The sequence below is a fragment of the Thermobia domestica genome, chromosome 18 (genome assembly GCF_964235325.1).
Source record: "Thermobia domestica chromosome 18, izTheDome1.hap1.1, whole genome shotgun sequence".
Lineage (NCBI taxonomy): Eukaryota > Metazoa > Arthropoda > Insecta > Zygentoma > Lepismatidae > Thermobia > Thermobia domestica.
In genome coordinates this window covers 156,192,418-156,219,451 of record NC_137471.1, presented here as the reverse complement: position 1 = coordinate 156,219,451, position 27,034 = coordinate 156,192,418, and the positions used below count along the sequence as shown (strand labels likewise).

General features: G+C 39.1%; 3 protein-coding genes across 3 annotated transcripts in view; 2 read left to right on the top strand and 1 right to left on the bottom strand.

Moving 5' to 3' along the window:
• LOC145675698 (uncharacterized) overlaps positions 1–27,034 on the bottom strand; it is a 135,077-nt gene that overhangs the window by 28,435 nt on the left and 79,608 nt on the right. The gene's annotated exons all lie outside the window — the stretch shown is intronic.
• On the top strand, positions 8,766–9,877 carry LOC145675325 (death-associated inhibitor of apoptosis 1-like). The gene is given in 2 exon segments (XM_081745720.1): positions 8,766–9,365; positions 9,367–9,877. Coding segments are annotated over 2 exon segments (1,002 nt in total). The 3' UTR covers positions 9,769–9,877.
• On the top strand, positions 22,829–25,932 carry LOC145675575 (uncharacterized). Its single transcript, XM_081746093.1, has 2 exons — positions 22,829–23,192; positions 25,512–25,932. Exons 1-2 carry the CDS (start codon positions 23,025–23,027, stop codon positions 25,845–25,847), a joined length of 504 nt encoding a protein of 167 aa, XP_081602219.1. The 5' UTR covers positions 22,829–23,024; the 3' UTR covers positions 25,848–25,932.

Genomic DNA, 27,034 nt, shown 5'->3' with positions numbered 1-27,034 from the left:
AATCAAAGTAGATCAATATGGAGGACAACCCGAGGAATCCCTCGAGGACTTCTTACAAGCGTATCGCGTGGCGGCCAAATTATATCGCTGGTCTGACGCAGATAGCATCAAATACTTGGTGGCATCAAATATGGACCTGCTCGAGATTTTTACGAATTGCATTATGAGGAATTGTTAGGACTAACCATTTTTGATGATGCGGCTAAACGTCTACGGGAAGCATTCGGAACGACTGATTCTTTGAGCGACCCTCACGCATCATTATGGAGTAAAAGAAAAGCGCCCTACGAAACATATTCTCAATACTATTACTCGATTCTCAAATTGTGTCAACGGGTCTCTCCAAAAATGAGTGAAGATGTTAAGATTCAGCATATCTTACGAGGTTTGCCTTCTGATGCTTTAGCCTACGTGATTGAGCGCGGGTGTGATAAGTTGGAGGAGATTAAGAGTGCTTTGGAGCGATTTGAAAAGGCTCGTATTTACTCACAGTTACGAAGGGAACAGGAACAACCTTTAAAATCAGTCAGTAGTACTCCAAACACCCAATCCACGGGAACACAGGGAAAGAGAGCCTTTCCTTCCCGGGCAGTGGCAAAACGGTTGCAAACAGTAACCGTATCGCAGAAGGAGATTAGCAAGCAGAAACAACAGCAAGCAAGGAAGCAGTATACCTGTTTCAGATGTGGACGCCCCTCGCATATGAAACGTGAATGTTGGGCCACAACTCACATAAATGGGACTGTTTTGAAGGATTCAGCTCCTGGGAATAAACCTCAGGCTGGAACCTTAAAAGATGATAGAAGAAAAGTTAATGGACCCCGTAATGGGGCACTCAATGCAAGACGAGACAACAGGCCTAGTCAGCCGAGGACATTAAATACAGTGCAAAACACTCCAGCATCTCAATCCCAAGGAAATTAAAGGGAGCTGGGATTAAGATTCATAGACACATGTAGTGCACAGGTCAGTCGAACTTAGGTAGTCAGGCGTTATTGCAGGATAATAATAAATAATAAATAAATAAGTAAATAGATTACAACACCTAAATCATATTAGCAAGTAAGCAATGATAGGATTTTATTACGCTAGGGTAGAATAGAAATCTAGGACATATTTATAATTACGTTTTCAAATATTCATGAATCTCACTTTGCAGTGGAGAGGGATCAACTGTCATAAATATGGAGAAAAAATGTGGCGTATCAAGGGAGGTAAGCGGTTTCCGCTCGTTTACCCCCGCAAACCTGTTAGTTATGGAGGGTGTACAGTTACATAATGGGATCAAAGTGTGGAAAGAACTCACTATTCTACTCATTCCCGAAGATAATCAAGGTCCCATAACGAACGTAAACTTTCTCCTCAAACCGCCCATCCCATTCGAAAGTTTAAGTAGACCGGATAAAGAAATTGTATACGAGTATGAGCAACAATCTCATGGTGTATACGAACTAGGAAGATTTACACCCGATGAAGCTATCACCTGGGTGCGAAAGCGGTTGTTACCGGGGGCAAGGATATTAACGTACGGAGAAGAAGTACAGATGTACCTCCGCCGTGCGCTTGATCGAATGATCGCGATTGACTTGCAACCTTATGTGCGACACCTAACCCCTGAGTATATGACTTGTCAGGACATATCAAACCTTTATTGTCCCTACAAGCCCCATAATCAAGCGCCTCATATGTGTAGGTACGCCAAATTGATACAAGTATATAGTTTATATCATCAGTTTACCCGTAAAGCTATTTAGTCCAGTTGCTTTCAAACGGATGTTAAGATGTCACAGACCCTACGATTCCGAAGAAACATTAACATTTTTTTTATTTCCCCATACAGATCGAATAACTATAGAGAAACACTATGGCAAGCAGACACGACGATCAGATGCCGGAGAGACTGTTGATCTCGAAAGCAAGTATGCATTTCAAGTCGCCCAGGTTTTTTTTCATTGCTACCGTCGGCCTAGAGGTGCAACCCTCCATGTACATACCGCAAGAGCTTTCATTTTTGAAAACATATCCCATAAGATCCGAGGAGCAACCCAAATTCGCCTCCAAACATTACGGACTAGTTGCTCCAGTTAAACCACGCGATTTGCCTGTCCTCCATCGTATGTACATATCACACTTTGAAAAGAAAACAAATATGGTATATGGATCAGGACGACATTCTCTAAGCACCGCGTTATTCGAGATTTCCGATGAGATTCCAGCTGGTAGCGTTATATTTACTTGGGGAAGCCACACTTCAAGAATCATTAAAAAATGGTGCCCACAATTTTTTACGTTGGACCTCCAACCTGAGAGCATTCCTCTAACACCACGTGAACAATGTCAAATTGCGCCTCTTAATTTAAGATGCCCTATCTCAGGGCATACCCGCATAGAGATGACATACTGCAGTCATGCTATTGTGGAACACATGTATCGAACATTTACCCATCGTGCGTACCCCCTGGATTGGGACACACAATCTTGGGACAGTAGTACTAGCTCCTCGTGTTCTGATACGGAAATAACAGATGACAACGCAATAAATGAAATCAAACAAGTTGCTATGGTCAACACCCCACATAGTACTACTAAGACTGATTAAGAATAGCTATGTATTTTAGGAGTAAGAGATACAATGTGTTATATTATTGTTTCATTTTTTTTACAGAATAGGAGTAAGTTGTTTCCTTTAAAAAAAACGAAAATGGCGAACTTGTATCAAAACCTGGTAAGAGCCCAATCGCATTTCGAAAAAGCGAGCTTCATAGCCATGTCAGGTTGTGAATTATCCAACCTGTTGTATATACCAAAAGAGATAGTATTTCTAACCATCCCCGGCGGAAGTGTAGATGAACCAGTCTTAATAACGCCGGAAACCTATATCATTGCACCCCAAATTAGTTTTGCAAATTTACCAGAAAATGATAAGGTCGCTGTGACGGCTTACGAAGTGCTCTCTGGAGCAGACAATGATTACGGACAATGTACCTTGCAACAGGCAGTTGATTATCTTCAGTCCCGACTTCCGGCCGGTTCTGTCATATTTACCGACTCAGAGCTGGATGCGTGCCGTTTTTCACGATTATTCCCCACTTGTTTTTTTGTAAATTTGAGGACCTATACTTATCCTCTTGAGACATCCATGGTTATGTGTCCTGAGACTGAGGGATTAAAATGTCCCTATTTACCCCATCAAGAATCATTCCTCAGTTGTGCTTACACAACGATCCTTAAAGCATACTCGCGGTATAGACAATATGTAGCAGGCACTTCTGTGAGACGATCCCAGGGAGCTGGTCAGTAAAAAAAAATATTTATCCTTTGAAATGTTCCCTTGAAATTTCAAATCCTAAATAACAACACGCCTTCAGCTAAATCCCTTTACGCCGACTGATAGTTAAATGTAGACAGGAAACCAGATAACATTAGTCTTAACCACCTCCGGCGAAATGTTACTTCCGAACTCTCGTAGCAGAAATGCGTTGTTTTAACAATTTAAATATATATTGAAATTTTACATATATAAGCTACATAGCTATGCGGATAAAATTATATAAAATGTATGTACCGAAATAAGATGGATAAATAGACATATTAACGAGAATAATAACCGGTTAATAACCTGAACAAAGCTCCATAAGTAAGGCATTCCCTTTACCAAAACAACCGCACCCCCCTTAAAAGAAAAACATTAGGTCCACAATAGGGAAAGTAAAGTACCTACCAACATCTCCACTAAAGTTCGGGGAGGCCAGGCCCGATCAAGAAATCAGTGATATACGTATCACAACGTAAGGTCCACCGAATGGACTCTTTATCCTGTTCCAAACTAGCCTTGAGGAGAAGACTACCTCCACGGAGAATAATCTCCGCGGCAATCCAAGCCTTTACTGCGCTTATGACTTGCTGGCATCTATGATACACAGTGATGAGTCCCTCTTTCTGATGTACCTGGGAATCCAGGAAGAACAGAAACACAAAACGGGAACGTAAATCGCCTCTGACACACGGGTAGGTTGTATGTAACCATTTAAGAAACTTATTGTAGAAGCGATCGATAAGTTTGCGACGAGCACTCAGTACAGACGACATAATCCACAACCACCGATAGACACTACTAACTATTTCCGAGAAAGCATAAGCATGGACGGAAATGAGAGCGGAAAAGAAGAAGATGTCCATGTCTTATGAATTAGCTCAACATCTGTAGGGGTTGTGGAGTGAATCTGAAGTGGGGACTGGCCTAGCGATTTTGGTTAGCATAAAAGATGAGTGCAATTCAACTTCCTTCTTTCTCTCTCGTCCTCGCTTGCCTCATTCTCCCTCCAGTGCGAGTAATAATTTCTCTATTGCAGTGCTCTGAAAGTTGAAACAGAAGCCACAGAATAGGCAAGCTCAAGTAACACGTAAGTCTTATCCAATATTCCGTGGCTTAGCAATCAATCGTGGCTTAGCTAATGACGCAACGTCACGCTACTCCCATCACTTATCACACATATCTGACCCAGTCTATAAAATCTACAATTATTATCACCATTAATCAAAAATATCCGCTCCGTTTCGTGTATCCCCACCTGGTAGAAAATTTTTTCAAATCTCTGGAACATCTTTGTGAGGACATCATTCGGACCGAGCAAACTACTGACAGGATACTAGAAACCTCCCATACTCTTGCTGAATTTCTTGTCCATGGAATTAAACAGGTACAGCAGAAAACTCGCGTCTCCAAACGGATCCATTTCTTGTCCCTATCGGGCACTGCAGCGCATTACCGATTACACTTTTGGAGATCAAACCAACGCGCGTACCACCTCTAAAGGCCCTTATTTACCCCTTCGGGTGTGGTCATATATCGTAAAACAGGAACAAACCCTTTGGGAAGAATTATTTGGTAATATCCCTCCCACACTGGCAATAAAAATATTCCCCTCCTGCCTACGGTCTTACGTGCGGTGCTACCTCGTGATGAAATACTTTCGATTGAAGAGCTTTTGTATCTTCAAATGTTGGTTTACGATTTTCCAGAGAAAGGTTAAAACATGGGTGAGATCCATTTATGCCACGTATGGTTATGCCTTCAGAATACGACTGATAGCGGATTCTACGCTACACACGGTTGACCTGCGGGTCATGCCCCGCTTAATAACTTGGTATGAATTCCTACAGGAAGGAAACATGCCACAGACTCTCTAACCTGTAACGTTAATACCAGGAACAGAAAAAAAACTATATTTAAGCGAGACACCGATAATAACTAGCACGGACTTAATCTTCATTTCTTTCCAGATGATGTCTCTTAGTGTTATGACCTTCTTGATTTGGCCATGGATACCGATCTCCGCCATAGTTGAGCCAGCTGGTCAACTTCCAGTGTTAGCAAATACAGGAATTTTCTGGCAACCTCTTCCGGATCAGGTAGCCTTTCATAAGCTTGTGCCTATTACTTATACAGTGCCAACCTTCTACATGCCCTCCCTACATGAAGAGTTACAAAGTATCCGGGAATCGTTTGCATATGGCTATTGCGAACAATCGCGGAACGTATCCCGTCATTCATGTGACCTGTTTGACACCATGAATCACTTACAACGTGTCATGGAAACACAACTAGAGTCCGATTATATGAATCTTACGACCCTATTCCCCAAACGACTGCAACGGGGGCTAGAGATAGTCGGTAAACTCTTCCATTGGTGTTGCAATCTGGTAACCTCCAATCAGTTTAAAGATTATCTGGTTAACCAAAAAAGATTAAACGAGATTACACGACAACTAGCTTTTCAAGTGCACTTAAATCATCAGGACATTTTGCTGTCCCGGGAAATTGCGAAGAACTTTTCCGTTCAAGTGGATAATGCCCTCCACAACCTACAGTATCAAATTCAGAGGTTGCAAGGATCTGTGTCGAGAACTATTGAGGAAAAGTTTAGAAATCTGGAAACGGCCATGTTAGTCCATGTCTTAACGCTGACCAAGCTAGTAGCGAATTTGCAATACGAACGGCTGAGTAAAGAGATCCACATTTCTTGCATCCGCAATACCCTCCCCGTGAGCGTTGTTACCCTCACAAAATTACAAGAAGACCTCGCTGCACTGGAAAACAAGCTGGAGATATATCATTTTTCCCTGGCCATACCCCAAAACGAACTCTTCCGTTATTATAGCTTAAAAACTACCACGTGTCATTTCCGACAGGACGATGTGACACTAATTGTCAAAGTTCCCATCTATCGTGGTTCGAAGCCGTTTCATTTATTCTCTGTCTGACCCATTCCGTTTCACTATCAAGGGCGAACTTGCCAAATAACCCATGAAGAGGCCATCTTGGCCATTAATCAGGAAACTGAAATTATCCTAACCACGCCGGACGTGCAACATTGCCTAAAAAGGTCCGACAATCTCTGCCAAATCCCAGAAATAACTACTACTTCAATCCAGTCCCCGGATTGCCTCTCACATTTATGGAAAGCTTCCTCTATAGCTGAAATTAATGAATACTGCACATTCCGCTGTCAGGCACATAATAAAACTTTAATAACTCCACTATATAAAAACGAATATATCGTCACTAATCCAGCTCGTAGAATGGAGTTAGTTTGCCCAGACCACCGCAAATATCTGCCTAGTAGTTCTACTAACCCTGGTGCGCTACGCCTTAAACTACACTGTGCGTGCACACTACTCATTGACGATAAGGTAAGAAAACCAACACTCTGTCCATGCCCAAAGGACTCTCCAGTAGCATCCACTTTGCACCAGATCATTCCATTCATGTGGCTACCCATAGAAACGCTCAAATTACCTAAGAATGTTTTCGAGGATCTTGAATTTTCAAACCTAAACGCCACGCTCAACCAGAAAAATTGGACCGTGAGAGTGACGTACCCCGAGGTGCCAGTACACCCGGAAAAATGGATCCCCTCACTTCCCTCAGATGTACATATTATGGAAATACAGGGTCGACCTTACTTAACGATTTTATTCATTTGGAATACTATACTGTCGCTTGTCATCCTATATATAGGAATCCGAGTTCGAGCCTTCTTGTGGCCGGCAATGCTTGTACAAGCAATACCTGCGAAGGCTCAATATCTTATCTATGATCTTACTGAGCCACTTTTATATGCCTTACTTGTTGTTATTATCCTTGCGATTATATTGATTTTCTGTTATAAATTACTCTGTGTACGATTATTCCCAGTCTTACGCATGCATCCGAACCCCACCGAGCAACATATAGAACTAAAACCTCGTAACCGGACGATTCCAACTCCCTCCAGCACAAGTGGCCAATTATGACTAGCCGTACTAGCCTTCTTGTTAAGCCTGAGAAATGTCAGAGGTCTAGACTTGGGATTGTTTGCTCATTCAGGAATCTTGACTGACGTTAATCCTCATATTCTCCTATACGAATCCTCATTACCATTGGTTATAGAATATAAATATCAACCTTTTGTACCCCCCATCCCGACCTTCCAATGAACGAATTGGAAATTTTGATGCAGGACCACAGTCCCAACGGATACCAATTTGTTTTTATCAACAAACTACACGTCAAGCAAAGATGGATAAGGGACGCTCAATTAACTGCTTTCCTCAACAGACTACAGTCCACAGAACATAACACGTGGATACAATGGAAAACACTGAACACCGTAAATAATTCGATCGACTGGAAACGACTAGTTATCGCGTGCGAAATTCAAACTATTAATCCGGATTTGCTCCACCCAAATCATCTACTGCAATGGCTAGCCGAACTTGAGCAGAAACTAAAGAGCACTGCTTACGAGCTTGTAATACCAGTAACAGACATTGCGGTTCTTTATTCAAATAAATTCAGCGAATGTGTTATAGCCCCAAATCGCATATTAATGGCCCTTAAATTACCCCTCAGGACGCGGAACACAACTCTCAAATTGATTCACTTCCAACCGATATTATTTCAGCACAATACAGAAGTTTGTCATGTACGATTAACAATTCGAGAAATAGTTGTCCAATCACCCACAGAGCGACTCTTAATTCCAGCGTGCAATTCTATTAGAGATAATCTATGCTTGGTACGAGAAATAAACACAAATGAATTGGCTGATTTAGCTTGCATCACGGCACTCTTACATAATAACGCCACGAATGTGAGAAAACACTGTGAAATCAATTGTTATGGTGATCCGTACGTTGATTTGTTTCACAGAATTAATCTGACGACTGTAACTATGCTCATGAGAAAGGGTTTGTCCATCCACGTTTCATGCCCAGGAGTAGAAATTCCGGACATAATGGCCGACGTGGATATTGGAGCATTCCTATTAAATCTAGGGTGCAATTGTAGAGTAAAAATTGGACGGGAAGAACAAAGAGCATTATTTCCTTGTATTACGCAGCAGGAGCAGGTGACCCGAATTACTAAACTAATACCGGTGCAGTGGCTGGCGGAAATAACAGAACCTACACTACCGTTTGCTTGCTATACCCCTAACTTGATAATAGAACATCCGGGACCCAATAAAAGAGAAACTGGGATCTTTGTGCAAGCTACCCTTAACATCGTGTTGGCAGTAGTTACTTTAATTACTGCTATTACGTCAGGACTGCTTATTATTATAGTTATGCGAAGACGACATCGTCTACAACGGAGAAGACGTCCTTTTTGTCAAAGGTCTTCCCGTTCCGTTAGAAGACCGAGAGACTCACCTCCGGAATATTTAGAAGTTGCCTGACATGTGTTAAAAAAAATCAAACAAAACCTTTATCCTCTCCTACAGATGGAGCCAAGAACCAGACCGTCTACATCTACGGGACGTGAGTTTGAAAACGAACCTTCTTCTTTGCTGAAGGACGAACGAGAGAAGTTGGCAACCTTTGCTCACTGGAGTGTAAGTTATATCTCACCACAAGTGCTCGCACGCGATGGCTTTTATTTCCTCAACCCTCCTGATACAGTCAAATGTGTATTTTGTCATCTAGAAGTAAGTTCCTGGACCCGCGAAGACCGGGTTGAAACAAGCCACCGTCGTTGGTCACCATTTTGTCCTTTTCTACGGAGCTATGATGTGGGTAATGTCCCAATAATTCCCAGGAAAACTCCTTATCGAACAAACTATGATGTATGTGGTACCTATAGGCACGAGCCCCAAGTGCTCCCACACTCTCGATCTGAGCGGGAACAATACTTACAAAGATCCCACACTCCTCCATTACTTGATAAAGAAGGCCAACCCCAACAACCAAAATATATGGCATTTTCAAGTTTGGCTAAAAGGGAATCCTCCTTTAAACACTGGCCAATTGGTTTAAGACAAAAGCCAGCCGAGTTAGCAAAAGCTGGGTTCTTTTATCTGGAAAAATTAGATCATGTGCAATGTTTTTTTCTGTGGTATTGGTTTAAAAAATTGGAACCCCGACGACTCACCTTTTATTGAACACGCTAGGTATTCTAAACATTGTGCCTATCTACTACTCATGAAGGGAACTGAATTTATAAACAGCTGTATTTCCTTTGACTCCTCCCCTTTTAGTAAAGTCGACGCTGAAGAAAGGTCGACGGAATCGGAAAATAAAGAGATGGAAGGCCAAAGGAAAAATGCGAATAACAAGGTACAATTCGAGACCAAATTCTTGTGTAAAGTCTGCTACGAGAACGAATTACAAATAATATGCCGCCCCTGTTCCCACATTACACTATGCGTGACGTGTGCTTACACAGTAAACAAATGTGTAGTGTGCCGCGCCCCAATCCACACCATTGAACGCGTCTATATCCCATAGAGGACAAATTTGCTCCCGTACCCCTCTCCAACAGGCTTTATTTATATCACGCTTTGCCACATAAAACAGAATTACTAATATCTATAGTAAATTAAGCCTGTATATAGCTTATAAAGATAGTCTATAAATAATTAAGTGAATTTATATAGTACACTAATGGTATTATATTCATATCATAATATTCTATTCGTATCATAATATTCTTAAGCTTGATATAGTTTGAATAATATTGAATGGTTATATTAATATAGACATACTCGGCTTGTTTGGAGCTACAGAGTTAGAGAATTCCTAGAATTTATGTATCATAGGTATCAATATAGATATGCCCGAACGAAATGATGATTAATATTTAAGAAACATGTAATCACACATAGTACATATATATTATTGCTAGCACGCACAGAATATCAGTCCGTAGACTAGAATATATAGTTATAGATATAGATAGATAAATAGATTTAAATATTTCTAAGGTATAGATATAAATATACTTATACTCAAAAATTAAGATGATAAATGTATGCAATATATAAACTATATTTTAGTTATGTGTATAGCCATATAATACGCCTGACGCCTGGCTGAATGCACTAATGTTCACTATCGCTTACTTGCTATCCTGCAAGGCAATTGTATAGGTCTAGCAAAGACAAGCGTTTCTAATATACAGAAGTGCATTATACAATAGAAAATATATGTTAAAATAACTTGTTACAGACTTACATTATCTTATTATAGTATATATAAGTATATATAGTATAGTATTATATATAGTATAGTAATATTATAGTATATACAGAAGCTTAGTTAGTTATATAGGTAGTCATATAAAACCTTAAACAAACAAGAGTCGGCTACTTATAAAAAAAAGAAAACTCCCCCCCTAGCAATGGCTAAGTGGAGGGGACTCCAGGTCCCTCACATATGATCAAGTAGCTAAGACAATGAAGGCTTAATGAGCTAAAAAGCTCACCACTACTGTTATAATACTTCCCTACCCAAGAGAATGATGATCACAGGTAAAACGATGGACATTCTGTTCAGAATATAACTCTATCTAGTACCGGAAATGAATGTGACACGAGGAATAACTTACGGAACATATAATAGATATACAAACTAATCTTGCTCGGTATTCACACCCCTAGTTACAACCTTGCGTAATGGACATCAAAGATCGTTCCCCAACATGTTCTTCGCCTCAAATAAATGAAAAAAAGAAATATAGAACCTATAACCAAAGGCTGCAGAAGAGAATAAAACCCGAGTGTGCATTATCAGTAACTATCACACTCAGCGGATGTCAACATCCGCTCTTGCTTCAAACTATTCTCTCTTGTGTATGCATTTTTAGCCGTTTAAGATTTATCATGGAAAAGTTGTGAACAAAACCTATAATAACTTCTTGTACGTATCAAATTTAATAATGTGATACTGCTAAGCCCGGAATAATCCTCATGGCAGCGGTGAATCGGCAATGTAAACGGCTGCGATTAACAGTAATCAAGCTGGAGATACTTTTGTAAATGATAGTCATTGAAAGCAGTAAAACCATTAAACAAAAAAAAGCATACCTAATAAAAAAGAGTGAACACCTGCCAAAAATTTATTCCTTCCGTTGGCCAACAAACCAATTTAATAGCTGAGTAATTGTTGCGACGAAGAGGTTTAGATTGATGAGTTCGGGTATGTCTAATACTTTCTTAACTGAACCATTTCATCGAAATCCATATAGGCTAGTACTTACCTAGAAAGTAGAAATGAAAAATATATATATTATAACACGTATAGAAGTTATTATAACCTAATATATAATTATAACTTTACTATTATAACTCCGTAACATACTATAACTTTCAGTAGTTAATGGGTATACAGTCATTAAAAAAAAAACGCAACCACCTGAGAACGACATTGATCAATCAGTGGCTAATCCCGAATTGAGTCCCATGGGCCAAATCCCCCTCCAGTTTTTCGGCATCAAAAATACAATGATAGTAATGCCTTAAACTGTCATTCCTGACAGTTGACTACGAATTTGTCTTTAGTCCCTATGGAGTACAGCGCTTGAATGAACCTCTATTGTAGTTATATGGAAGGTAAAATGAGGGCTAACCCCCCTCAAAAGGTTGAGAGGCTACGCCTAGAATGCATACCATACTTGGGATCAGCCACTGACGAAAACAAAACTGCACTCTACCATAATAATACTATAGATGAACTCTACACATCAGAATTGGCAGTAAGTAGGACTACGCGCTTCAGAGCAAAGGCATGAACCGAAAAATTTCAGGTATGAATAAATTATAATAGACATATTAGCAATCTCCCCACGATTAAAAAAAAAATGATGAAATCCAGTCACCCCCTGTATAATTCTATGTCTTTGTTTGTGTCGAGTATTTCTTACAGATACAGCCTAACCGTGCCTAAGTGTACAAGGAAGGGGCTGAGTAGGACAACCACATCAGTTAGGCCTACAATCCAGGACCAAACGGCTAGCGACCAAACATTCGACATGGACATACTTTAAGGAGACTACTTCTAAGTATAGATTCTTTTGTTTTGTTCTACCTAGCGTACTTATCCTCTAGTCCTCAATGACTCTGCGATATAAGTGGTCAGCATGGTAGTATAAGAATGCAGGAGGAGTATAAAATACTAGCCCTTAGGGTGGTACAGGTAATGAAGAAGTAACATAATAATAATAATAATAAAGACAAGAACTATAAAAAAAGTTAAAATTCTGAATCAAATCCAGAATAACAAGGAAATATTGGCACATTTTGGAGGCTGGACTATCCCGTCTCGTCTGCGTGAAACTAATTCGAAACAAAAATCAAACTGGTAACTTGATCAAATACCCAACTCACATACAGTAAGTGTAAAGTTAATGCTGAAGATAACGGTAAAAGAAACACAGGTAATCTCTAAACCCTTAAAGAAAAATGTATAGCTATAAAACAAGAACCAATTGACTTCATTAGATCTCCTCACTCAATTGATAGATTCTCTTGCGATTTAGAAGTATATGTATATATACTGGAACAAGGTAGTTTGTGCTCACTCTGCCGATCATAGAAAATGCCCGCAAGGTTGCGCGCATTGTCGCGAATTACTGTTTCGACTCGGAAACACCTGACCAAAGTTAAGGCCTTGGATATGAATACAAGGATTTTGTTTGTTTGTTTGTTTGTTCCATTAAGATGTTAAAAAAACGTTATCTTGTCTTGAATAATAATAATAATAATAATCCATTTCGAATATGAATACTCAGGAAGAGATCTGTCTCATTTCGAGCGCAACCCTGCGGAAACCATACTGATCCCATACTGATCATATATTATTCAGTAATATTGGAAATCTTTTATAGCTAAAGTCATATATATATATATATAAGTAGGAAAACTGATTACTATTAGACTAAGTTATCCTTGGGTTGTGCTGAAAAGTATGTCGTTTGTTATACGTAAGGAGTAGGAATACATAGTGAATAATGACTTGTGGTCACGTTATGGATAAAAGTATTCTTCTAATTACGAAACCCAGTGCCAATACAGTGACAAATTGGTGTCAGAACATGACAAACCCTAGTTCGCTTATACAGCAGACATACTTTTAAGCACGTACCTGTAATGAATCTAAGAATAGTTAACACTCCACTACCCCAATAACATGGAACACAAGACACAAACACATAAATAAAGAAATAAATAATAGTATTCTCTTGTTCCTTGCAAATACGAATATGCTGCTCTAATAAACACTAATAAACACTAAATTAAACACCACACAAAGTTCATACGCAGGAATTATTATTGACACACAGTCATCTGTTGTCACAGGGAAAGACATCACCGACAAAATAATACACTTCTAGCTTCATCCGAACTCATAAGTCAATGAACGAAGGAGTGAGATAACGACTACCGGCTCTGTTTCCTTCATGTTAGGCGCTGTAAGCCAACTAATGTCACGACGATTAGAGTACAGACCTTGACGCCCATAAAATAGTGACACAGTTTAGAGGCTGACACCCTTTGAAACTATGAAAACATACAGAAAATAAAGCATCTTCAAGCACCGGAAGATAACAATATCTATACGGAATAAACTAGTGATAATTGGCGAGGATGTTATCCCATACAGTAGAACCTCATCACACACCCCACCGTGTACAAGTATTCATTATACTACGATCTGTTTATGTACACAAGGGATGGTGTAAGCAGAAGGAATAATAAGGGTGGGATGTGTTCAGAACAACACAAACTGGTATAATTGAATTAATATATTTGTTCTCGTTAGCCCACAGATACGAAAGCGATGCCCAGATGTGCACCCCAGACAACCTGCGTAGACTGGCCCATTCCCGAGCGAAGTACCTCCTTTGGACGAAGGAGTAGAAAGTTCCGATCTGGCAGTCCAGGATCAAACAGAGGAACTCCTAGAAGTATTGCGAGGCTACACAATTCGCTTCTCCTGCTTCATCCATTGAATCTCTATAAGGAAACAGACGTTATCACCATAACACCTCCCCATCAGAGAGGCAATACCTACTTTCAACAGCCACTAACCAGCCTTCTATCGTCTACAAGTACCAGCCGAAACAGAAGAAAACCCAGGACATCCATGCTGAGAGTCCAGATTACGAGAGAAACATACCGTCACGCTCAGTGCTCATACAGAGCTCAGTTTCCTTCTTCTAATATCTATACTTCAAATAGAAGCTACCATGGTCTACGGACCAGTATTTCGTTATAATGCCAGAGGCACAGTTACGCCTCCCATCTATTTTTTGGGGCTGAGTCTCGTATAACTTTAAAAGCCCCTATCGGTGGAGCTGACTTTCATATAACCTTAGAGGCAGTATACGCCACCCCACTCTGATTTACGGGATGTCATATATCCAAACTCAAAGGGTAAGACAGGCCACCAAATCCAAGCAAGCCAGCTGAAGGAAAGGTCATACCCCTAAGCACACACGGCCTTCTCTAGCATCTATACTTCCCAGCTAAGCCAACCTGGTCTACGGACCGGATAGGCCAGCTTCTTTAAATTACTAGAGGCACAGTCACGCCTCCCATCTGTCTCTGGGGCTAAATCTCTCGCAACTCGTAAAAAAAAGCCCCCATTGAAGGAATTAAACCCATGAAAACGTTCTAGTGTGAACCATGGAATCCATCTGGTCTGAACTGGACATACCCAAAAACAAGATTCATGCCACTACTTTCACCCATGGATTTAACACCTAGCTCACAACGAAGCCGAGCAAGAAGTATCTTGCCAAGATGTCCAATGGAGGATAGTAAACACTGAGAGTAATTTTGCAGTGATCCAGTGGTTTAGTTGCCCATGGAATCACAAGAAAATGCATAACTACGAGTGAGTGCGAACATGATCATAGCCGAACTCTTACTTCCCTGAAACCTGGTGCGGAACTACAGATTCCAAGACCTGTATGGAAAAACAATAATGTCAAGTGATAATACCTGTTCTATAATCCAGGGACGTATGATTACAATCATGAAGAGACATACTAGTGAGTGTGTGAACTGTTAAAAAAAAAACGAAAAGACCTGGTAACAAAGGAAATAGTAAAAGAATGATATACGAAATATAGAAATTATAAAAGAAATCACAAAAAGGACAGTGTAACATGAATGAAGCATGAATATTAAAGTGTATTAAGGTATACATTAGGTAGATTGTAGACATAATCTGATGAAGTCGCTGTACTACTATAACAAAATTAGTATAACAAAGTGGGCTAAAGTAATATGGAAACGTTCACAAAGGTAGGAGTTTCATACAGAGGTCATGAGTTTCCCATAAAGTCTAATAAGTCATAAGAGTGTTGATGACTTCCTACTGGGTGTAAGAAAAGATAAGTACTCTTAATGAGTTCAAACTGAGGAACAGTAGAAGCCTGAGTAATAATAAAAATAGTAATGTGTCAGGATCATAGTCGGTTGTAAGGAAACGGGGTGAACATAGATTGATTTTTTCCTTCTTTTTTTATAAACTTCAAGCTATGCCACTACCACCCCCCACTATACCTTGGGCGAGGGCGCTCAATGTACTGAAGGTCATAGAGTGACCTTCAGTTCCAATGGGTGGAGGAGGATGTTACGATACAGGTTTTGAGCCCCTATACTTCAGAATACGGCCCTGTCTCAGGATACTATTTGTAACCGGGCACCAAACACACGTACCTCAGATATGTAAAGTTGAGAGAGACAAATGATGAACATTACTAGAGATTGTTGCCGGAAATCGTCACCGAGTTTAGCACCGGAAGCGCAGACAGATAAGAAATTTACTTCTTTCTAAGTTTAAACAGTACTTACAAGCAACAGAAAAGAATAATTAAAAAAAAATAATAAATAAATAAATAAATTAAAACATAATAATGAATCGATAATGTGGATAGAATTTATATTCACAGTGACACCATGATAGGAAAACAGCGTTTTCCTGCTGGGGTGGAACACGAATGAGAGGTGTCCTGGTTCGACTCCCAGTCGAGCTCGGTACACATGGAAATGTTAGGTAATAGGAGGACGAAGTATGAGACTGAGTTGTACTTGGTTGGCTGAACGCAACAGGAAGCTTGGCCGACTGTATACATGATCATACCTAACGTGTGCAAGTTCTATCCTAGGTTCGAAGTAAGTCACTGGCGAAGCCGTACAAGGCCGTAAACTTGCTTTGAACCGGTCGGAACCTGGATTCCTGGCTTTTGCGTTAGGAGTGTAAATGAACGCAATAGGTAAAGAGGACTTGTTAGATAAAGAGAGATTGGTATGTGAGCGATGGTAAGCAGAATTCACGGCGATCTGTGATGTTTAACAGATGTAGGGAGAAAAAATGCTGTTGTTAACGATAATTGCGCGACATGGAGAATATTCCCTCATTAAATTTACTTTAATACATTCAGCTAAATTGCTGTTCTTTTAACAAATTACTTTTGCTTTCTCATATAAAACTTTGTGTTGATGAAAAATTTGGATTTTGCAGAAATTCATAAACAGATGCGATTTCCGGTATTCAGACAAATACGGAAATAACATCTTCTCTCTCTATAGTTGTGTCTTCTTCCATCTCTCTCTAAAGAGGCGTGTCCAAGGTTACAGGAATCCTATCCCTCCTTTGGTGGGTCGACCCAAGGCTATGGTTACCCTACTTCCCGAGTATAAAAACGCGAGTTCGGAGCCCCGCGGGGTCCTACAGAAGCGTTCTCGCAGTGTCTATCTGAACTCGATACGCGTTGTTTTAAAGGTTACTCTAAGATAGAATCCACACGGTGAGTAGAACACTCGCAAACATGTAAGGAGAATAAAAGATAGCGCGCGGATGTTAAAGACAGTAAGGTTATCGACATGCACCCATGTTCGCCAACTTAGGAACAAGACCGAGAGTAAGCAACCTCCTCCTCCGTCCCAAAAACGAGAGTTGTAAGGTGAATTTTGTCCAAGTTAGGAATTATTAACAGTTAAGCGATTTTTAAAGCGAACTTAGTCTCTGTTTGCCTATGGCAGACCAATGGAATCTAAAGCTTTCCCTATTATTGTGGCCGCGTTGGTCGGTTGTGTCAGCAAGCATAAACTGATCCCAGCCGAGTTGGGTATCGTAGAAAAGTCTATGCACTGTAGACTCAAACTGTATTAGGAAAAAATAGTCTGAATTAATGCTGTAATGTGTTTTAATTAGATTTCTAGAAAACTTAAGAATTTAATAATAATTTTAACAACTTTGTAAATTTTCATTCTGTTGTGATGAGATTGTCTCGGAACGAGCTGAAACGTACTCGTCCCTTGTTGACAGCTGGAACTAGAACTATGAGCACTAATATTAATAACGCCCGACGAGCGTGTAATTTTCCCGTTGTTTCGACCAAATTTGGGTTCATTTTGAGATTTACTTCAATTTTTCCGGCTTTCTTACAAACTCAAATTGTGCGCGATTAGCAGACATCCATGGAAAAGCTAAACAGCTGGTTCTGTGATTATGTCAAGTATTTCAGGGAAACTCATGACCACTCATATACATTAAATTAGCCAGTAGTAGTCTAGAATTTTCAAATCGAAGTGTTATTCTCGGCCATAGCCGAGTGGTATGTGGTTAAGACATTTTTTGTATTTTTTTTGTCCTTGTCAATTTCTTTAATAAAGCTAATTAATTGAAGGAATTAATTTAATTTCCAGAGAATCCCTTAGGAAATTATATGTAGTAAGGAGGTCAATTTCTTTCCTATGTTGGAGGACATGCTGTATGAAGGTGCAATCCTCAAATACCAGTGTTTCGATCGCCCACCTCCCGTAGGTGCCAAGTTTAGTGATTAACTTTAATGCTCTACCATTTCTGGGTCTCGATGGTACATGATGGACGCCGGGCGCAGTAAAGAATCCCATGCACTTCGGGTGCGATTCGACCGCTTGAGTTCAACCAAGCTTTCGGCTGAAATCGAGATGTACCGGGAGTCTTGACCCAGGTCTTCTTGAAGCTACGCCATATGTCACCCCAACACACATTATCTTTTTATCTTATTGTTACGGGCCTCCGTAACAGGTTCACTTAACATGAAATGCCACAAACTGAACTAAAATGCATTAATAAGATTGACATGAAACTGGTTATGATCAGCACACGTTCAAGAAAAGGCATCTTGAAGTTGTTGAATCTGTGCGTTGTCATAAGATAAAAAATAAAAGTAACGGCAATCAACAGTTGTTAACACTTTAAGGGAAATTACGCGCGTACCAGTTGCGCTATGTAATTATATGCATTTATATTTTTTAATCATTGTATTTAATGAAGCTAATAATAAACTTTTATTCCAGGTGACAACTATTTCCTTTTTCCCTAGTGTTGGTGGTGGAGATAGGATAAGCAATGCAAATGGAAGCACATTGTATTGCTACGAGGAACCTTGTGAGTAGATTGTAATTCTATCTCAATGACTTACGTAGAAAAGTATTTTTAATTAGACACATCCAACTAACACAGCTAGAAAACATGTTTAAACAGTTATTTTCGGATTAATATTTATCTGTTTTATTGCATGAAAATGACGAATGAGCATGGAAAAATGGTAATAGTTAAAGATAAGTATTTTGTGTGCTATTGCAGTTAGTAGTTAACCGAGCGAGCGTGGGTGAGTGGTTAGCGTATGCCCTGGTTCGAATCCTGAGGCAGGCCATCGTAACAATTGTTTTCCAGGGTTTTTCTTAGTTTCATTAGACATATGTCTGGATGGTAACTTGAATATACGACCCGCCTCGCCGACTTCGAAGCTCCTTTCCTTCATTTGTTGTTATTTGTTTCAATAAAAAGTCCACCCCAGGTACCCTCCTATGGAGGTACGTGGGTCAACTTGAAAATTTTAAATGGTAAAGGGGGTCGAGTGATATATCGTAGGAAAGGTCTCGTCAAGAAAAATATTTTGCCGAAATTTTCAAGTCCCTATGTTGACCCTATTCTAAATGGCGGGGGTTCACATTTTGTGTCCATAAAGTCCGTTGGCACCCAGTGTATCTTCGAAACGACTACGAATATGAGAAAACGCAAAAACACGTCCATCATTATTTTAAGGGGCTTGAATTTTGAGCTTTAAAAGGCCCACCCCAGGTACCCCCCTATTGAGGTACGTGGGTCAACTTGAAAATTTTAAATGGCAAAGGGGGAAGAGTGATACATCGTTGGAAAGGTCTAGACAAGAGCAATATTTTGACGAAAGTTTCAAGTCCCTATGTTGACCCTATCCTAAATGGCGGGGGTTCCCATTTTGTGTCCATAAAGTCCGTTGGCACGCAGTGTATCTTCGAAACGACTGTAAATATGAGAAAACACAAAAACACGTCCATCACTATTTTAAGGAGCTTGAATTTTGAGCTATAAACGGTCCACACCAGGTACCCCCAAATGAGGGTACATGAGGTCAGCTTCAAATTTTTAAATAGCAAAGAGGGTCGAGTGATATATCGTTGGAAAGAATGTGAACCCGAGCCATTTTAGATGGAGTCAACTTACGAATTCCTCTTTTGCTGCACTTTCCTTCACTTGGGGGTCTTCCATCAACGGGCTATTCTTGCAGATATCTACATCTGTGGATGTATCTCTTGATCCTGCCGAACCACATACTACATCAACTGGAATACACAATAAATAAATAAATAAAATAATGCTGTAAGAATTCTATATTAACCTATCCTTATTCTCTCTCTCAAATAAATTAATTGAAGTACCTTCATTACACGTAAAAGCAATCACCCTAAACAAACAGAAATGCATGCTGGCGTTAGGACTTTGAAATATTTTCTTTTACAAATCACAAGCAGGAGTGGATCGTATATACCCGTGTAACGGCTGCGCTTAAGTAATACTTGCACCCTCGCTTTAAAAGTGAATTGAAACAAAAGTGGCCTGCTCGGACTGCCATTCTGATGGAGGTTTTCCTTAGTCGTACCAGGATAATGGAAGCAAGAACTGAAATATTTCTAGGTCACTACACCTCTGTCCCAGTCAGAGGGCCATAAAAGTGAATTGAAACAAAAGTGGCCTGCTCGGACTGCCATTCTGATGGAGGTTTTCCTTAGTCGTACCAGGATAATGGAAGCAAGAACTGAAATATTTCTAGGTCACTACACCTCTGTCCCAGTCAGAGGGCCATAAAAGTGAATTGAAACAAAAGTGGCCTGCTCGGACTGCCATTCTGATGGAGGTTTTCCTTAGTCTTACCAGGATAATGGAAGCAAGAACTGAAATATTTCTAGGTCACTACACCTCTGTCCCAGTCAGAGGGCCATAAAAGTGAATTGAAACAAAAGTGGCCTGCTCGGACTGCCATTCTGATGGAGGTTTTCCTTAGTCTTACCAGGATAATGGAAGCAAGAACTGAAATATTTCCAGGTCACTACACCTCTGTCCCAGTCAGAGGGCCATAAAAGTGAATTGAAACAAAAGTGGCCTGCTCGGACTGACATTCTGATGGAGGTTTTCCTTAGTCTTACCAGGATAATGGAAGCAAGAACTGAAATATTTCCAGGTCACTACACCTCTGTCCCAGTCAGAGGGCCATAAAAGTGAATTGAAACAAAAGTGGCCTGCTCGGACTGCCATTCTGATGGAGGTTTTCCTTAGTCTTACCAGGATAATGGAAGCAAGAACTGAAATATTTCCAGGTCACTACACCTCCGTCCCAGTCAGAGGGCCATAAATAAAATTCAAGGGAACTCACATAATGTCTACATCCGAAAAACGATAATTTTCTCTACTGGAATATATAATTAAAAGTTTAAAATCATAAAATATGAATACGCAACTTACCACTGTCCTAATTGCTAATATATATTATAATAGTGTAATATTTCAAGAGCTTTTCGACTGGCATGTTCACGCGAATCTTCTGTATATTAATAACATGTTATAAAATGCGAGAGATGTTCAACCCAAGGTAAGAAATACGAAGTAAGGAAGAAATTAACAATATTTATATATTCATTTGAAGACACAATTCAACTCACTTGTGAATGCTCATCGCATCACTGTGTCTTACACCATTTTTTTAAAAACAATTTGAGGAAAAGTATCTCAGCAACCTGATGCTTTGATCATGGAATCTGTTTAAAGAAAGAAAAATAGTATATATTGTTTCTTTTCTTCCTTTTTTCTTAAAAAAAATCAGTTAAAAGTCACTTGCATTTTATAATAAGTTTCTCATATGCGGGAGGACGGTAGGAAAGTTCTCGAAATAAGGGCTATTTCAATTTATACGAGCGACTGGGACACTTACCCTTTAATTATCTTACCTATTTATTAACAACATTCCAAATACAGCCGAAAGGTATATCACATTGAAAATCAAAATCTAGAAGAAAAATAAATGATAATTGTAAATCGACAACATATCGAACACTTAAAAAAGCTCTGTTATTCTTTTGTTTCACTATTGAGCTCAGATCACGAGAAATATTTCAACTGCTGTGTAGTAATTGAACATTTTTCATTTAATCTCCCAAAGAGTCTGAAATACTGACTTCAGTGACCAGTTTACATCCCGGAAATCAGTATTTACTTGAATAACAGTATATGAAGAAGATAGATTCAGTAGGGTTAATAAGCAGATATGAAATCCCTTTTGTAGCAATGAATGAAACTAATGTTTAGAATTTGTGACGAAAGAGCTTTTCCGCAGCGTGTAGTCTTTAACTTGTTGTTAATTGTCTATTTTGATTCATTAAGCTGTTCAATTTCTTTCTTTTTATCCGTATCTGTTGCAACTTCCCAAAGAGAAATACATACGTTGACTTTAACCTTTGGTTCTTGAAATAATATACTTCATGTACAGCTTTTATACACGTACTTATAGGCGATAGATAAGTATCATATTAAGATTTGTTTTCACCATTATTTGGACCCAATATTTGCATATAAGAAACATCGCATTATCCCTTTGCCCAATCTGGGTGTAGTTACAAAAGATGATACTTTTTGTGTGTGTTTTTTTCAGACTGCTGTCCATTGCTTACAAAATGTAATTTCCTTTTTTCTTTGATTATTGAATTAAAGTAATATACCGTATTCATTGCGTATAACAGAGCAAACCTCTGCAGGTATGAGAATGAATGCAGTAAGAAAGTTAGCACTTACATTCAAATAAATTAGTATAAGGTGGTCCAAAAGTGGGCGTACCCCCCTTTAGTTTCAACAGTATAGTGTTAGTTATGGTAAAATGTCTGTACACAGCTACCTTGAAGTCGTAAGAGTCATAAACAAAGGTATGATCACCAAACATATCATAACACAACTGAATTCTGCACAAAGTTCTGGCAGATGTTTTGCGGAGATACTCCGGAGTCAACGAGGGTGAAGGCGTATTCCACAGCTGCTCGTAATTCCTGCGTTGTGTGATATTGAGTGTTTCTTACGTGTTGCTTCATGAAAGCCCAGGGAGCATTGTCTGATATCGTCAGATCGGGACTTCTTGGAGGCCTGGCAAAGAGCTGGATGCACAACCTCTTCCAAACCAGCGGCCAGGAAACGTCTGATTCAGGAACTGATCTGATAACTGTTACCAAGCAGAAAACAAATGGATAGCAATGTTGCCAGACAATGCAAAGGAATGTTACCAGACAATGCCAAGCAGTGTTACCAAACAAATGTAGGTAAAACCAAAAACCGTCAGAAAACACCAATTAGAGGTACGCCCACTTCCGGACCTCGCTGTATAAGCGTAAATTAATTACCTACAAATGTTCTTGATATTTCATTCTTTTCCAGATGCCAGAACAGTCGTAATATTAATACTTCTTGGAAGATATTTCCCATCTGTGACCACGTGTATCAAAAGGAAAGACGGAGATGGATTATGGAAACCTTCCAAATACGAGGCACAGCAAGGATTACTTTTTCATGTCAGAGTATGTACCATTATGTAATATAATGTATTAATATCTACACTTCATTACAACGAAATATGTCATTAACATTTAATTAGTGATTGGAGAATGGAGAACATTGCACGAAACCTTATCGAACAAACAAACAAACAAACAAAAAAATCAGCTTTTCTGGAAAAACTGCTATGCTCAAACAAAAATATTGTGTAAGCAAACACCATTTTCATCAAACCACGGTCCACTCTGACTCACCACGTGTCACCATGATCGACTGATCTACTTCGACCTACTGACCGAATATGTCGTGAGTGGATCAAAGTGGAATGTGTTATATTGAGGACTACAATGACTCAGTTGTTATTGTTGGGTTAGGGTAGTCATACGTAACAGTGGAACATGTAAATGTAAGCCAAGATCTACTAAAGTATACTCAAAATTATCCCCACGTGATCCATAGCCACTGACCCGCTCCATCTTTGATGTGCACTCAATTGATATGATTACCATACCATATCAAGAGGATCATATTGGTGGTACATGGAAACAAGAAAGTTTGTTTAAAAAAAGGCCCCCTCGGGACAGCACGCCCTTGGTGGAGTGAGCTATCAACCATATTTTGCAATATACATGACTCTTCTTCATGCAATTAGTAAAGCATATATCGGTGTATGTGACGCGATTTGTATCTTACGAAGATATCGTGAACCTAAGTTGTGTAGATAGAAAATAATATGCGTAAAATAGGAAAACACAACATTCGTTAGTAACCCCGCGTGACGTAGTCGCTAACGCCCTCGCCTTTGGTGCGAGCGGTACTGGGTTCGATTCCCGGTGGGATCACTCGATCAAAGAAGTGTAACAGCTTTTTCAGGCCAATCATCCTGAGTGTTTTTTCCTGGGTTGAGTGAGTTTTTTTTCTTTTTTAATCGCGTCGGATAATGTAAACACAGTGAACGATGCTAAAAATGCCGGGATGGTACCTAACACACAGGTCCCAGACCGCTTCCTTCCCCATCCATTCCTTTCTTGCTTCCCCTCTCTCGGATTGTGTGCTCTCCGAGGGACGACATCCCTCAAACGTGACGAACTTAAGGCCGACCTAAAAGTTACTCCTTCGTTGCTAGTACACTTATCTCCTTTGTTGGGCGACTGCGTTCGATTTCCCGCGGGGAAGGGGAGGGGATTTTAGGATGTTATTCGTATTTTCGGTTCCACTGTAGGTTTATGCCTTATGAAGTTCCCGTGATGAAACCCTATATTCCAATAACAATAGTAAACGTAAAAATGCTGTAAAACTTTCGGTGAATGCTATGTAAACTTTCTAAAACATAAGTAGAGGTTAAATATGTTTATGGTCATGGATAAAATGTTTACTTGGCTCAAAACAGCTTTTTCCCAGTGTCTTTAAAAATGTTCTTCATTCAACCCTTCAAATATTGGAACTATGATAGCACTCCTTTCTTCATTTTATGGCGTAAATAAGTAAGAAGTGTTTATACTCAAGGTAATGATATGTGTGTAATATCAATCTTATAAAAATACTAAGCAGCATGTAGGGGAACTGCACCAACCTTTTCGCGATCATTATTTTAAAAACTAATTCATTGATATTGTAGCATCCTTGCTCTTCAAATTTCCGCAAAGGTTTTTCTTTCTTCTTCCTGGAGATTTGTAACGTCAAGAATTGCAGTCATTGAGGTACAGGATATAAATTAATTTTATCTTGAAAATATTCGTGCTTACTTTATGTCTGGCTGTGATTCCAAGTTTCCCAAATTTAATTGAAATATTTATTACTGTAAATGTAAACCATTAAGGGTAAGCTTAGGACAAATTTATTTATGTCGCAGTTATCTATTCACGTAGCTACTGTCAAGTTTATAAGCGCAATAATTCAGATTGTTTTCTTTGTGATTATTCTCAAACCTTATACTAAAGGGTAGATTCCTCTAAGGAACTTTACTTAATTTTCCCAGAACTTTTCTTAATTGCATCGGATAATACAAACACAATGAACGGTATTAAAATGTACAACTCAAGGGGTATAATAATACATTCGAAATACTGTCATATTAACCTATATTAGTTTTCAAGACATTTCATATCGCGCAGAAGTGACTCACGTCAATTATGACCTCATTACATTACATTTCTAGTATAGAAAAATGCCTGAAAACAGTTGCTAGCAGTTTAATTGGATTGCTATATATATATTATTGGTGCACCTCGTGTTTAACATACAAACTCATTTTAATTATACGTGTATTTGTAGTTTTTGGAATTTGATAACGTGTTAATAGGTGTGTAACGTGATAATAATTCTGTGTACATGACTTACAGGAAGCGTCCGATCTTCAAACAGAGTTAGAAAGGCATCATCTAAAGATGCAGCGCTTTGGATGTAGTGTGCAGCCCATGCCCGTCGTTGTCGCTTCAAAAATAGATGAACCTCAAGCCTTCTACGTGAGTATTGAGGATAATCTCCACAGAGTTGAAACTCCACTGAAAGCAATCGATAGCACACTCAAGTCGTTTCAAGTACTGGATGCAGAATATCCGAAGGAATCGGAACAGGTGTGGACATTTGTGCAGAAACATATGTACAAAATTGAAAATGACTGCGACAAGAATTTTCCTTCAGTGAACACGCTTATCTCTGAAATATCAAAGATCTAGTACCGTGTAATGGCGGGAAAGGTTGTTTTCCGTTAATCATTTAGTTTGTAAAATAGTTTTTTCATGTATATACGTTCTTTTTAGTTTGTAAGATGATGCCTAAGTGTTTTGTTTGTCATAGTGACTTAAGAACGAGTCAGTCTCTGTTACTTCATTTAAAATTTTGTCACAAGTTAGGTGCCATGAGCCCCTTTCGTTGTGGGGAATCATTGTGTGGACGCGAATTTGATAACGCCAATTCATACAATACCGTATTTACAATACCGTATTACGTCTACGAAAATGTAATTTTACACATACACTGCCATATTGGAAAGGAAGTGGATTACCTGTACTATCTCTTAAATCAATAATAATTTGATCAAATTGTTTACGTTGCACTGGCACATAATGAGGATTATCAAAAATATGTACATTATTAATACCATGCTCTAATATTTGTATTTATAATACGTAACAATGGAGCTATGGTGTCACCCACCATTTGTGGTTCTACAATATCACTGTAAATATACATAAGTGTAGGTAGCGATTTTTGTAAATCAGGTGGATAACGAGCATGATGAACAACTGCAATATCTTCTTGTTGAATATGATCAAAACCAAGTATTCTGGCTAGTTCAGGAGATAGGCGTACTTCTATATGCTTCTCTTGATCTTTTATTACTCTATTAACCTCAATTCGTTTTACAGATGCTTTGACTTTTAATTGTAGATTCAATATATCACTTTTATGATTAATTTGAGATAGAATATCATCAACATGATAATAGTGGCCTGGTAAGATTTGAGTTATGTTCCAGTTTTTTGTATTCATGATACGCTAATAAATATTATTTGTATATTTGGAAACATTCTAAAATGAACTTGTATAATGTACTTCAACAACAGCTGTTTCCCACACTCCCTTCTCCAGTACAATACGTTGATATAATTTAGTAGTATAACAAGCAAGAGTATTTTGAGGAAAATATTTCATAGAACTATTGCTAGGAAGTGTGAGATAAAAACTATCACTTTGCTTCATAATCAATCATATCAAAAATATCTTTGGATCTTTTTATCCGTTTCACACCACCACCACTAAAATGAACTTTCTTTCTATTTCTTCCAGATCCTTCCAACACCTGATTTAATTTATTTTGAGCTTTATTTCTTAAATTTGTTTTAGCTTTTTGCCATCGATC

Excerpts from the sequence above, each read along its gene's own strand:
- LOC145675575 (XM_081746093.1), top strand. The coding sequence starts at position 23,025 with ATGTTCTTGATATTTCATTCTTTTCCAGATGCCAGAACAGTCGTAATA. Across the intron at positions 23,193-25,511 it reads GATTACTTTTTCATGTCAGA|GAAGCGTCCGATCTTCAAAC; the intron begins GTATGTACCATT and ends CATGACTTACAG.